General features: G+C 39.2%; 1 protein-coding gene across 2 annotated transcripts in view; it reads left to right on the top strand.

The window, feature by feature from the left end:
• CALCRL (calcitonin receptor like receptor) overlaps positions 1-15,165 on the top strand; it is a 66,560-nt gene that overhangs the window by 29,542 nt on the left and 21,853 nt on the right. For both annotated transcript variants that reach the window (XM_077181132.1, XM_077181131.1), the window contains 5 exons: positions 7,206-7,305; positions 8,314-8,458; positions 9,917-10,027; positions 10,945-11,057; positions 13,138-13,229. In XM_077181132.1, coding sequence (XP_077037247.1) covers positions 7,255-7,305; positions 8,314-8,458; positions 9,917-10,027; positions 10,945-11,057; positions 13,138-13,229 — 512 coding nt within the window. In that variant the 5' untranslated portion in view covers positions 7,206-7,254. The remainder of the gene's footprint in view (positions 1-7,205; positions 7,306-8,313; positions 8,459-9,916; positions 10,028-10,944; positions 11,058-13,137; positions 13,230-15,165) is intronic.

Below are 15,165 nucleotides of genomic sequence, written 5' to 3'. Positions count from 1 at the left end.
ACTGGTGTAAAACCTGTGAGTTTCATAGGATGTGCTCAGCTGCCAAACTGGGCTGGGGCCAATGAGAAAAAGCCTGAGTGGCAAACTGAAAAAAACAAAAGTCCTGGTACATTTTGCTTAGCCCATTTTCCCATTGCCTTGTTCTGACCTTGGGAAAAGTCTTTGAACTGTGGCAATACTGTTCTTGTAAAATTAGCATGTGTCAATGAAGAAATAACAAAAAAACTTTTAAAACTCAGCCAGTTGAGAAAATTACTTCATGTCGTAAACATTTTCACAAAGAAACCTTTGGATCCCTTTTGGACCATTACTTGGTAAACAGCATCAAGCAGAGTCATTCAGATAAAAAAGGCACTGCCTGAAAGGGGCACACAGAGCAGCAGTAGCTCTGCAGCTTTGAAACAGCAGTGGCTGGGAAGAAACCCCACTGCAGCATCTCAACCTGGGGTGTTGCACAAGCCCCAAGGTCTGTCTGATGAATTCATAAATTCATGCTGCCTTTGCTTTAGTTCAAAACAGAAATAATTTTGCTTGAAGGGGGAGAAATTTTCTTTGGAGGACTATACTGTGTTTTTCACATATATTGTGGGGTTTCTGATGTTGAAAGGGACCATGAGGCTCATTGAGTGCATCCCTCTGCTTCTGCCAGGACTCCTTAAAATTAAATCCTATGGCTAAGAGTATCATCCATATATAAATGTATCTAGGTAACAATACTTGCATACCTAGTAACAAGGTGGGAGCTCTCCAGCTTGTTCATAGCATGAAATCTATGGAAAAGAACTAATGAACATTTTTTTATTTATTCTCTTTTACTTAAAATAGCATGTTAATTGGAACATCCATGCCACATTACAGCAGTTGTTTTGGAAGAAGTAAAATTTCAGGGAAGTTTACTTGGATATATTTCAACCCATTTTTAAAATTACTATGACAGGCATATAATACAGTTTTTAAAATTATAAAAGAGAAGTGCCAAAACTACATCACTTTGATCAGCTATTAGAATTTATTAATTAGAATTTATTAGAATTTATTAATTCTATCCATCAGCTATTAGAATTTATTAATTTACTATTCTGCCATAGTAAATTATTCTTCCTTTCTGTTAATAGCTGTTTCTAGGATGTTTGATAGTGGATTTTTACAGATAACTTCATTCAGCAGAGCAGCCTCCCTTTAAAACTGCTTTGTGCTTGAGTGATTGCTCTGGAATTTCAGTGCTGTGCCTCCCAGAACTCTGAAGTGAACATGGTGAGTTATGCCTGGCAGCATATGTGGCTATACTGATGGATTTTAGGCACAAGATACAGCTGGGTTAGGGCTATGGGGTGAAAAGGGTTAAGCTTGTAAAGTAAGGATAACAATGTGCTTACACAATAGTAGTCAAATAGCACTGGAAACTGGAGGCATTAAGAACTATAAACTGTTGGAAATCACAGTTGCATCTCTTGACAGCAAAGCCCCAGCAGTCTCTTGGTAAAGATTTTATTTTGCCAGAACCTCTCTTGCCTTCCTTTAACAACTAGTTCCTCAGGAGAGACAAATAATTTTACTTTGCATCAATATTTTTAAAATTCCTATGCTGCATTTCTTTGGCAGGGTTAGATACCCTGATGGCTTGTAAAAGTGACCCTCAGTGAGTCCTGGCCATTCTTCCACATGGCATTGCACCATCTCTACTCCTGGCTTCCTATGTCCTGAAGTCAGTAAGAAGTTCATCATATTGGACAAGGAGGGACAGAGCCTTCATAATTTATAGGGATGGAATGGAAAGCACAAGGGCCAAGAGAAGACTCTTCAAATGTAAAATCAAGGAGGAAATACTCTTACTGTTTTTATCAGTGGAAATCCTGTTTTAAGGAGCCAAAATTGGTGTGATGGATAAAACCACAAAAAATCTGCTCTGCAGTCTGCTGTGTGGAGAGGACTAAGGTTGACCAAGGGCAGGAGTTGCAGAATATGCCAGGGGAAGAATCTTGTAGACATTCCCTCCTCCAAAATCTTATTTGGAGAGCTTTGTTGTGGTGGCACTTTTTGCTCAGGTTTTTGTTGGTTTTTTTTGGTTGGTTTGGATTTTGCCTGGACCTCCTCAGAATAACTTGCAGCGTCATCCACACCTGTGAACTGCCCAAAAGAAGTGTTAGAAAATAGAGGAAAACTAGCACCACCATCACTCAGTCATAGGTTCATACTACTTTAGGTGTTATTGGAACTGGCCATGAGTGTTGCCAATTACTGCTAGTAATTTCTGTTGGGTGCAGGTGACAAAACTTATCTGAATGGCTGCCAAAAGCTATTCATGGGAAGAAGCACCCAGGAGTAATTTAATCTGTGTAATCTCATATGCAGATGGTTCTGCAATCTCTGTGAGGCCTCTGACATGCAGCCAGAGCCATGCAAAAACAAAAGCAAAAATTGTGCTAATAAAGAGAATGCAAGATGTGAAACATCTCAGTGAGCCAGTCCAAATTTCCTGCTTGCACAGACCTGCACCATGAGCCCAGCACAGCCATGGCCCAGGAATTAAACAGGGAGGACTTTCTCCTGCTGAGCTGAGCTGCCACCTGCACAGGGAAGGTGCTGTAGAATAACTCAGGGATAATTTGGGATGTGCCACTGTGTCTCTTTATTTCTTTTAGTCCCCAAGAAGACAGTAAATGCCATTGTGCCACAACTTCTTCCTAGGGAAACTCCTGGAAAGAAAGGTAGAGAAAGAATGTTTGTGTTTCATGAGGGAGAATGTTGTATTTTATTTACCTTTACTTTAAAGCTCCATAATTATCAGGAGAATGGAGTAATTCCCACACATACAGCTGTGAGCAATTATGGGATACCATTGAGCAGTTTGTTCAAATCCTGGCAGAAGTGATTCTCTCAGAAAAAAGGCAGATTACCCAAATAGAAAGATTTCCAAACTGCCTTGCATTGTTCTCTAATGTAAGTGTGGAGATTTTGCAGTCCAGGACTCAGTGGATCCCGGTGTGTGTTATTGCTTGGCTGCTGCTGCCCACTTGTGAAGCCCTTTTAGTCAGAGAAGTATTTCCCAGAAGGTTTATGTGAGTGAATATGTGGAGGCTCTATCTGGAATTTCATTTGAGGCTACTAGTTTTGTTGGTTTGGGGGAGTTGTTTTATTACCAGTACAGTTTGAACAGAAATTCAAATTAGGGACACTTTGAAAAGTATTGGGCATTTTCCATCTTGTTGGTTTTGCCTTTATGCTGGGATGAAACAACCAAACACTTCCTGAGGTTTTAAATACTTTAAGTTGTAGGCCTGCCTCCAAAAAGAACCAGAAGTAGCAAAGTGTCAAGAAAACACCCATCCTGACCCATTTTCAGATGAAGGTTATATATCTGTATGCAAACATGTTCAAGTCCGGTGTTACAAGGCTACAGCACGCTGCAAGGTAAATAATTTACACTGCACAAGTTTTGTGGCTTTTTCCTTGTTGTCATTGGGAATGGTTGTGTTGTTGGCTTCTGGGCAAATGACAGATTACCAATTAGTGAAAAATGTTGGGGCATTTTTGGACAGGCCTGCAGTGCCATAAGTAGGCTCTCCCTCCTGTCCCACTCCCACAGAGTTGCAGTCTCACTTGAAGTCAGATTTGAGAACTGCTTGAGGTGGAAGCTGCCTGTGTTTTTTGTTTTTTACAAAATGTGGTGGTTTTCAAGTTCAAAAAATGATTTTTTTTTTTCTTTTTAATGACTGCTTTTTTTAACCCTTTTACTATATGGTTGAAAGGGGAAGTGTCTGGGGCTCAGCAAGGGTGCCACTTACTCCTGGGAGGATGGGGAAAAGTTAAAAGTAGAAACAGCTGATGAGGCAGGATGGCTCTGTAGAGAAAGCAGGAGGAAGAGAAATGGGAACATCTGTTAAAGCTATACCAGTGACTATTTTGGCTAAGTCCAGTTTGCAGTTCCTTTTTAATTCCTTGTTCTTCAGTAGGTGTCACTGCAATCAGTGACAAACACAGCCTAGGCCTTGGCAGTATCATTACTGGCAGCTCCTTTTTTGTTGTTGTTTTGCTTTGTTTAATTTATCCCAGTCTTCACTAAATGCACAAACATGCACCAGAAATAAAAATGATATTTCAAAGATCAGGAAGATCTGATTTACTGTTACAATTCCCCATTCTATTCTCTCTCACGATGCCTTTTAGTGGGAAAATACTTCAGCCAGAGGACTGTCAGACTCAGTTTCAGTCAATACCTGCCTTGTAAATCCCAGCCCTGCTGGCTTTTGTGCAGATTCCCACTGTCACTGAGTGGATTCATTCAGGACACTCAGGTTAATCTCAATCCAATACAATTCTTTTCTCTGCCCCATGATGGACTTGTCAGATTTACAACAGCAGAACAGCTGAGGAAGCATCATTATTTGAGGAACCCTAAGAATGGTCTCTTTTTACTATTAATTTCTTGTGTGCCTAATACCTCCCAGCTTTGAGAGGGAAGGAACTTCCAGAGAATTAGTCTTGGTTTGTGTCTCATCAGAGCAGATGATTAATAAAAGCAGCCTGACTTAGCAGTACTGGCTTCCTGCCTCACTCAATGGAATATATTTCTGTCCATCCCTAAGAAAGTTCTTCATTTTCCTTGGAAAGGTCTTGTCCAGACTAACTGGAATAAATGTTGCGTGAATGAATTCATGTAGTGATGCAAGAGATGCTTTCCTGCAGTTCAAACAGGCATCTGAAGGACCTTCCTCCTGCATTTTGTAATTAAGTCCATAAGCAGTGATGTTTAGAAAAAGGCAGTGGTTGGGGTTGTTTTTTTTTTCCTCTCTATATGTTAGCAACTGAGAGGAATGAGTGGAAAGCACAGAGTGCATTATAGGCTTGACTTGACATTTTATCTCCTGGGAAGAGTTAATAATTTAGCAGCAGATACTGGAGCAGTTGATGGGAAATGTCTGCAGAACTACTAGGTATGAAAAGACTTGGACCATTAAAGGAGCTGAGCTAAGAGATGACTTTTGATATTGGGAAACAGAAATAAACTTGGACTCTGAATCAAAGCAGATCATTTCTGCCTTTGTTTATATGATGTTGTATCTTCTAGATAAATTAAAATAAGCAAGGCTAAGTGAGAGCAATATGCAAACATGCATTTTAAATTTTTCATCCAACATTTGTTTTAGCGTAAGGATTTTTGGGACTATTGTAGAGAAAATTATTTTGTACTCTTGTATACATGTATAGAAAAACATACACAAAATTATTGTTGCTATTTTCTAGTCGTGGTTCATCTCTTGGCTTGGCCTGTGTTCATCACTTGTGGGTTTTAACCCTGCACAGATGTGCTTTGTCATACTTGGGAGAGAAAATATTGGTGAATTACTTTACAGTAAGTTATTAATTCCAATTTCCTTAGAAGGTCAGGGTTTTTTCCCCCTAGGAAAACAGACACAGCTTTAAATGAATGAAACATGTGATAAGTTTGAATTAATCACACTTGCCCCAGTTTTCATGCAGAACTGAGCTCATATTGCCCTTCTGTTAATTTAGATATATTTTAGATATCTGGTTTTAGTCAAGCCTTAGTCACTGCACAAAGGTATTTAAATTTTTCTTTAGCTAGCAGATCAAGGTCTTTAAAATTATCTAGTCACTTTAGTTCTTATCATGTGGATTTTCCAGGCAATTAGTAGCTCAAACCAAGGATATATTTCATATATGCTAATTGGTTTTCCTCTAAGTGTTTTAAGATCCTTCAGATTTGAATTTCAGAGCCTCACCTGTGCAATTTGCAGCAGTGTTCCAGGATTGCATGCCACTGGTAAAAATAGAAGGAAGATTATGGATACAACATCAGTCTGGGTTAAACAGGCACAGCTGATTTTACAGCACATTTCTTGTCTTTGCAGCAGGCTGTGCAATAAACAGCAATAACTTCATATTTAGTAGTTCTTATGTCCTGCAAGAAGCTGTTTATTGTACTATAGTTGTACTAGGAGGACCCAGTCCCAGCATAAAAGCAGAAGAGTTTGATGTTGAATGTTTGCTTTTTGTGACCGGGGCAGGGTTGAAATGAGCTTTTTGTACCATAACCTCTGCCTGCCAGTGTACAGCCAATTGTTTGTCCTCCCCCATTCTCTCACAGCACATCACTGCAGGAAGGGAGAACTTCCAGAGGCAGAGCAGGGGTGCTGTGAGGGGGATATGGCTTGGCCAGGGTGCAGGTTTGTGTGTGGCACAGCACCCACTGCCCTCTGTATGCTCTCTGGCAGTGGGGTCTCTGGGCTGGTGTGCAAGGATTGTGTCTTTCACCACATTCTGAGAGCTGCAGTGCATTCATCTGTACCAGGGAGCTAAGCTCATGCACATGCTATTGCTTTTCATAATGCTGCTGCAGTGAGATACTTGGATTTTTGAAATGTGCAGTTGTAATAACTAAACTGAGCTTTGCCACGATGCAATCAGAAGAAAAGGTCTTATCTCAGTTCCAGACTCAGCTTTGTCATCTTCTCAGGACACTGAAATATTAAAAGACAAAATTCATTGACATTTCCCTTCCTTTTGAGGCAGTTGTTATGGCAGGGTTACACTGAATGCATGATTTACATGCTTCATAAATAATTGTGTATATTTTATGCTTTGGGAGAATTTTTCACTTCAAGAATCAATTCCAGGAAGAGTTTGCAGTGTAAGGTGGTCATACCTGGCTTGGGTATTTGTGTTTTCTTCTAATGACAGGTAAAGAAACTACAGATTCTGCAGATACAGAAACTATTTTACAGCTCACAATGAATTCTTGCATTGCTACTATCACCCTTGCAAAGCTGGAAGTTCAGGATGAAGTGGCTTCTCACTAGATCAGTTATTCCAGAAATGGCAAAATTAACTATCAGGAGGAAATGGGAGTAAAATGGGAAATAAATGTGTGTGTTTGAAAGCCTGAGTGTATTTTAGGGAGCCAACGTGCAGTTTGCTGTGGGCTCCCAAAGGCAGAGATGGCCAGAGTGCAGTTTGTGTCTGGGGCTGGTACAAGCCCTCTGAAGGTGTTGGTTGAGGCACTGGAGGAACTGAGTGCCTTGTTTTGGTGCATCCCTGTGTATTTCACATGGCATCACTGTGCATGAATAGAAATGGAGAGCACCTCCATCAATTAGTTCAGAAATAAAATGTGAAACTCTTTTATCAGTGTTGGCTTTCATTAACTCCTAAATTTCTTTCCTTTTTCTTTTCTCCTATTGCAGTTTGAGTTCATTCAGCTACAACATAAGATTGACTGCACCAGATATAAAAATGGCAAAAATCTGGATCACATTTTTGCTGCTCTTCTCATTGGTTACTGTGGTGAGTCTTATGAATTTTTAAAATCACTTCCAGCTTTAACAACCCTGTAGAGGGTACCACAGAAATTATTAACATGGAAGCACAGAAAGAGCTAATCTTGTGTTCAGATGTAGCTCCTGCACAACAGGATCTTTATCTATCTTCTGTTATCTGTTAAATTCCGTTGGCAAAGGAACAGAAAGAGTTTTTACCTGTGCTGAATCCAGCATATTCTCTGCTGGCTCAGAACAGTAGCAGTGGACAAGTGACACAGAGGCAGTACCCTGCAGACCCCAGGAAGAGCAGGAGGAGACAACTGAGATTCAGAGACACCCTCAGAAACTGAAATTTTATCCCTTGTACAGCACTGGTACAGTATTTCAATCTGCAGCCTTGTTTTTCTGTGAAGCTTAGTAGCTTCCCATAAAATATTTAATTACTATTAAAAATGCACTTAAAAGGTTCAGGTTTTGGTCAAGATCAACTTTCCTAAGATTTTTTAAATTTTTAATTTTAATAACTATCAAAGTGTATGTCTTGTCTTTTGAATAACATTTTCTGTTCTGAGGGTTGACTTCACGGTTCACCTGACTACAGAGAAACCAAATAGCTCTGGACAAGCTAAATGCTTCAGTGCAAAAAATATATGGAAGATCATTTTTTGTAAAGGATCATTTTGGGCCTGACTGAAGTGTCTTTTAGACTAAACTTTGATATATTTCACTGGGTTTTAGAAAAGTTGTTCATATGCTTCTGACTATCTCAATGCTTTCTATGCACGTTGCCATTCTTATTTACCAATCTTGCCAGTTGTTCCTACCCTATGCTCATTCAGGAGATGTTTATCAAGATTCAGTAGTAAGAATTGCCAGAAAAACATAAAATCATATTGTCAGTAATAAGATTTAAAGATCACTCTCTTTCGGTAAAATAATATTTCACGTACAGTATTTGAAAAGATTGATGTTGAAAAAGTTTATGTTGCAGCTTGTACTTGTGGTTTGCTAAAAGAGGTGTTTTTCCTCTTAGTTTTTTGCCACTGCTTCTCCAGCTGAGGGACAGCAGAACTCCACAATGGACTTTGCCCAGCTGAGTGTTACACGGAATAAAATCATGACAGCACAGTATGAATGCTACCAGAAGATCATGCAAGACCCTATTCACAAGAAAGAAGGTAGAGATTGCTTTCTCATCAGGCTTTACTAATAAGTTGTCAACAGATATTATTACAGTAATTCAGGGTCCTTTGGTTATATTCATTTCTTACCTTGCTAGCAATTTTTTTTCAGGTTTTAACATTATTTTCTCAATTTTTTATAAACATCACTTTGGGATGCATGAAGTTATATGTTATACTATCTGCCCATAGCACCACTTCAGATAGAACACAAAGCTTTTCTTTCTGATGAAATAAGAAAATGTTAATTTAAGTAGATATCTACATTAAAAATCATGACTAATTAATCTTACCACCTTATTTCATTTCATGCTCTTTTTATACCTCTGTCTGCCTGGTCACATCAGCCTTTAAAAATTGTAAGTACCTTAATCCACACAGTTTCCTTGCTCTGAGGGTTGTGCTGGTGTCATTACTGCTTTTCCTGATAAGTCACTCAGAGCTGACCTCAGCCACTCCACCTGCTGCTGTATTCACTTGGAAGCGTCTGGAAATGCTGAGTGGCCTTTGAGTCAAGGAAAGGTGAAATTGGGTTCTTCTACAAAGAGATTTTTTCTTCTGAAATGTTTCTTTGGAGGAGCTGAGTGCCTGGAGGTCAGGAATGGATACAGACATGGCAGTGTAAGCTCATGCCCACAGCATAAGGGGCCCTCACAGCTTCAGAAGGATCTGCACAAATTGGAAAATCTTCAGATGAGGAGGAATTACACGATGTTAGAGAGCTGCAGCCTTTGAGATGGAGACATTAATCAGCCCTTAAAAGAAAACTGCAGCGAGATAATAAAAACATCGTGAAATTTGTGGGGAGGCACCAGAATGACTGCGTCATTGACTTTTCGGAAAGAAGCTGTTTGTAAAATGCCAGCTCATTCTCAAGGAGGTTTATTTCGATGTTGAAATGTGTGTAGGCAATGAGGCATTGGAACAGGCTCTTGAGGGACACTGGATTCCCTGTTCCTGGGCACTTAGGGAAGTGTTTTCCACAGTGGCTGCTGCAGGCTCAGCCCAGCCTGAGGCAGAGCAGCTGGGGCTGCTTTCTCCTGCCTTCTGTGTTTTCTGTGAACAAGCAAACATATGTACAGGCTTGGTGTACATCCAAAATGTAGTAAAATTCAGTAAAGCTGTCTTTCAAAGAGTGAGGTTCTTGGCTAAGGTACATTATTGAGTATGAATCAATTTTTTTGCCCACCATGTTCTAGATCTGAGGTTTGCCTGTTGTAGATGTAAGCCATTTCAAGCTGAAGGATAGAAGATTTTGAAATGTATTCAAAGAAATGTATGTATAAGGAACTGCTATCTCTGTTAAGTGAAGTTTTAATCAACCACCAGCCAAATCTTTTCTCTTTTTTTCCCCATTGCTGCAAACCTACCTTACCCAATCCTACATCTTACCTTTGAAAGACCATTCTGCAGCAAGAGTTACTTCTTGATTCCCAGGTCTCTCTCTGTTTGCAGGTCCGTACTGCAACAGGACCTGGGATGGCTGGTTGTGCTGGAGTGATGTTGCTGCTGGAACCGTGTCGGTGCAGCGTTGTCCTGACTACTTTCAGGATTTCAACCCATCAGGTATGAGTGCATGGACTACTACAGCAATGTATTTCTCACTGAAATTAGAGTCTGGGGGCTTGATGTCTCTTGTTTGCCTCACTCAAGTCATTAATGCTCCAGGATTTCAGAAACTCAAGATTCATTATTTGCATTTTCCTTCTATCTCATAGAAAATGGACAAGTTACAGCTGAGAAAAGAAAATAAGTGTCCCTGAGGGATTCTGTAGATTAGGCAGTCAGAATTTAAGTTAGATCACACTTTTTTCTTCTTAGAGATGAGCTTTTCTCTCAGACAAGAAGAAATACAACTTTACTGCTTTACCTCAGTTTAACAGTTGAAGTTGACAAAGAGTTTCTCCCACTTTGAATCATTTCCTATTTCTGTGGGCAAAGCTTTGTGAGCATGTGGAAAATGTCACGGATTTCTCTGTATTTCCCAGGGTCTTTTCATGCTCTATTTGATGATAGAAATCATTGTGTTTCCAGCAATTTTCCAGTTGGGTTCTTTGAGCAGTTTTGCTATTTATGTTTTCCCGCCTGTCCAATACTAATTTATAGTGGTAGGATATTAGACTTCAGTTTCCATCTTAGATATTAAGCAAGCCATTTAAATATTTTTGTCACTTCATCTGGTAGTTCTCTAACAGTTAGTTCAATGTATTTTGATACTTAATGGATTGGAGAAGGAAAATCTATTTGTTTTCTTAAGGAGAATCACATCATCGGTCGCCCTTGCCAAGCAAAAGCAACGGCCTCAAGTTTCTCAGAATTCATAGTAACAAGCAAAGTCTCTCTAGTCATATTAATAAAGCTGTCATGTGTTTGCCAATCTTTATTAAATGCTTGGCATCAGGAAAGAGAATTTCAGTGCTGACTGTTGTGTTTTTCTTTCACTTTTCTTCTTTTGTTTTTCGTTCCGTCAACTTTGATTGCAGAAAAAGTTACGAAGATCTGTGATCCAAATGGGAATTGGTTCAGACACCCAGAAAGCAACAGGACCTGGACAAACTACACTCAGTGCAATAGCTATACTCATGAAAAAGTGAAGGTAGGAGAGGAACGAGTGCATGGTACTCACATCAAGAAACTGAACTGAGAATCTTCATAAGTTTCTATATATCAAAAGTAGGCTCTGTACTTGTGTGGGTCTGTGTATAGATGCTCTTTCTATAGACTTCAGTTTATCTTGAACATGCCCATCCATTAAAAGATTTAGAAAAAGAAAAACTAAATCTCTAATGACCTCTTAGAGTTACTTTGTGATATGTGAGGATACAATGGGCAAAATTGCTTACCATTCCCCAACTCTGTGTCCACTAATATTCCTTATGTTTATGAAACATTCAGTCATGGGAAGAAGCAGTAAATTGAAAGTGTGAATTCCCAAGAACCAGGAGTACAAACCACAGACTAGGAGAGGCTTTAAATTAATTTGAACCTCATGTTTTAAAGGGTTCACTAGTAGCAGACTGTGTCAAGAAATCTGACCTGTAATAGTTTCTAACTGCCTGCACCATTGCTCTTGAAATGACTTAGGGTTCTTACCTAAAAACCATATTGGGCAAAAGATGGTTACAGAGGATAAGGCACTTTATTATTGCTTTTTCTCAAATCATGAGACTTTGATTTTGGTAATGGCAGTTTTATTCTATTAGCAGAATTGCCATAATTCATTGATTCTTACTAATACTGTGCTGAGAATGGAGGATATTACTCAGAAAGGAGCAGATGTATGACAATCCCCTTTTATGAATAGTGAGGTAGTTCCCCTCAGGCTGTTTTGCCAGCATATTTCAACTCTGTTGCAAATCTGAAGCCACTGTATGGACTAACAGCTCCAAGGACAGCTTTGCTGCAGTTGTGTGTTGTTTTGCTCAGCAGCAGCATTTTCTCCTCAGTGTGCCTGGAAGGTGGGTGGGACACTGCACAGTAACTGGGGCTGTTGTGCTTTGTTAATTCTCATTTTTACTGCCCTCAGCAGTGCTCCCTGCTGTGCCACGCTCTTGTGCCCGTTCTAAAGTGTGGGGCAGTCTCTAAGTCCTGACAATGCACCTCTGCCTAGGTTGGCCACTGAGTGAGGGGGTGATACAGGATATGGACCTGTCCTAGAATGGCTGTTGTCATTTATACATCTCAAATTTTAGCATTTTGGGGTAACGCTCGATTTTTCTCACTCACAAATTGTTTGCTTTTCAAATTTCACAATAAGTTCCATTTATACCTATTGCATTGATGCTTGGTTTGTTTTTTTAAGGAAGCTATCTCATTTAAAAAAATAATTGTAGTTTGAAAATTTCTAGTGCACATCAAGAGTTACCCTTGTGTCATATTACAGCCTACTTAAAGCTTTACCTCTAATCTTTTTATCTTTTTTGTTAATCTCAAAAATCAGTATATATAGCAAGCTGCAATTACTCTCTTCTAACTTGGAATGATAAGTTCAGGGGATGCACAGAGTTTGCAGTAGGTGAGCACTTGGATGCGTGCTCTAACTCTTCCTATGGAACCCAAAATTGTGCTTTATTGTGAGAGTATAAGGTTCAACCTGAAAATCTTCATTTCCTCATGTGCCAAATGATACCCTTACATTTAACGCAGCAAGGGTTTTTCTGCAAGACAGATTCCATGACTAAGAGCAAAGGTTTGTTGTGTTCTGATAAAACTAATTAGTTAATTAATATATTAGCTACAAGAATTAATGATAACATGAACATATTCCAAATATTAAATCACCAGTTCTTTTTTTTTTACCTTTTGTACCTACCCAGATTTTCATAATTCCATAATTAGGCAGCAGGCTTATTTAACATAACATAATATTGAAACATAATTATGACTATTTAACATAATAGTCTTCACTATTTTTGAGTCATTGTCAATTTTTTTCATGCCCTTCCTGAAATGCTCAATAAAAACTGAATTTCCAGTACCATAATCATAGCTCACTTTGAAGGAAGAGTCTTTAAATGCTGAGAAAAGACTTGTTCCATCATTACCTGAAATGGGTTTTGTTTTGTTTGTCTTTTCCTTATCAGTACTATAGTCACTTTGCAAGAAGAGATGTATAAATATGTGCTTTATCAGCAGTAGCTCTGTCAGAATCACTTGGCTTTGTTATTGTGTTGCAGACTGCTCTGAACCTGTATTACTTGGCCATCATCGGACATGGACTTTCAATTGCATCACTTCTGATTTCTCTTGGCATATTCTTTTATTTTAAGTAAGTACATTTAAAATCCATCATCAAATCCCAGTGGTTGCCACAGTGGTTCAGTGCTTTGGAACACCAGCCATCCAAATAAAATTAGATGGAGCAGGAAGGTGAAGAAAGCCAGTATGTAGGTTTGCCATTGGACTTTATATTGTAACAAAAATGCAGGTTTCTTTTCTCAGAAATCTAAAATCAAAAACCTGCAAGCCAAAACCTGTAGAATATATTGGAAATAGGAAAAGGTTTGTTCATTTTGGGTTTTTGATGTCTGGATTTCTTTAGTGACAAATGACAGTATGATACTGGGAATTGGACACAGTGATCCTTGTGGGTCTCTTCCAAGTCCGGATGTTCTATGATTCTGTGTTATGCCAAGCATCAACTGGACTAAAGAGCAAGTGGAAACCAAAATAGTGATGACATTTGCTAGGTACAGTAACATTCCAAAGTGGTACTCACAAAATATGACAACTGTAAGGGAAGTAAGGCTGAGAACTACAGTAGAAATGGGAATAATAACAATAATCCCATTTTTTGATTCACAGTATTGTGTATGACAGGCTTGTCATCTGCTGACTAACAATTATGTCACCTTCTTGAAAGGAAGATTGAGCAGTGTCACCATTGTCCCAACAGCTCATAATACAATACACAGGCCTTTTAAAATTAGTCTTATTACTTCATATCTGGTGAACTTTCTTTGCTTCCCTATGAAAGACTCCTTTTCTTTTCTTCTTCCTTTAAGAAGCTGCTGAGGCCTGGTGGAAAGGTGAACCCAGGAGTGTTGCCACATGGGCAGAGCTGAGAAAGACAAGTTGTTCCCTGTGCCAGCTGCTGCTGTGGCCAGAGCAGGCTGCCCTTGTCAGCCTGCTTTAATCATTTCATAAACACCTTCTCCTTGGCACTGCACATCTGCTCCTCACACTCTCCTGCCCCTGCTGCCTGCCTCCATTTCCTCCTGACATTTAAATAGCAATAGCAGGTACTGCCAGTGCCCGTGGATGCTGCTCTTCTCATGCTGTGGGCTTTGATTAGGTGGAGGCAGCTGATAGCTGATTTAAAAAAAAAAAAAACAACAAAAGTTCTTTTTAGCTTTCTCTGAAGGCAGTGCTTCCACTCTAGCTGTGCATTATTTCCCCAGGCTTCAACAGCATTTCTGCAAATCCCCCATAAACAGGAGGGTTTCAACTTCGTAGCCTTTCCTTTGAAAATCCAGTATTCAAGATGGCATTTCAGTTTTTTCTGATCTGGTTTCATGAGGAAAACACAAATAATTGGTTTTCAATCACTTTCTTTTTGTATTATCTGTAAAAACAATGCTTCTCCTTTCCAAATTCACTTTCCTTCCACAAACTGAATGTGTGAAATGGCTCTGAGTCATTATAAGAGCTTTGATTTTGCACAGAAATGGACAGTACTATTGCAATATATGTGACAAAGTTTAGCAGACTAAATATCTGATGTGACAGGAAAAATGCTTTAACACATGGAAAAAGAAAAGGATTTGGAGTAGGAGATGATTTTATAAGTTCACAGAGAGTTAAGCATGATTTTTCTATACCATAATATGAAAACCAAAGTAATTTCATCTTTGCTTGTGGCACTTAGAGCAAAAGCAGGTGGTCTGCTGTGCTGCCATCCTGTGTCATGTTTGTCTCACCATCCAGGGATTTTCTTCCCTGGGAGCAGGATCATCCATCCTCAGAGAACCACATGGAATGAATCCAGACCCACAAACCACATTTTCTAGACTGTGGTTATGTTGGGATGGAAAAGGAAATTACAAAATTCAAAGGAAGCTAAAGAAAGTCCTCTACAAGCTGTTCTCTTGGGATGTACAGTTCCTATAAAGTATTTTTAGTAGCAGAAGGGTATTTAAGGACCTAGATTAATACCAGGATGTATTATGTATCAGCTAAGGCTTGGATAATTATTCATAGCTTTA

This window comes from Agelaius phoeniceus, chromosome 7, assembly GCF_051311805.1.
Source record: "Agelaius phoeniceus isolate bAgePho1 chromosome 7, bAgePho1.hap1, whole genome shotgun sequence".
NCBI lineage: Eukaryota > Metazoa > Chordata > Aves > Passeriformes > Icteridae > Agelaius > Agelaius phoeniceus.
Note: the sequence above shows the minus strand (reverse complement) of the source record. Positions and strands in the feature narration are given on the sequence as shown.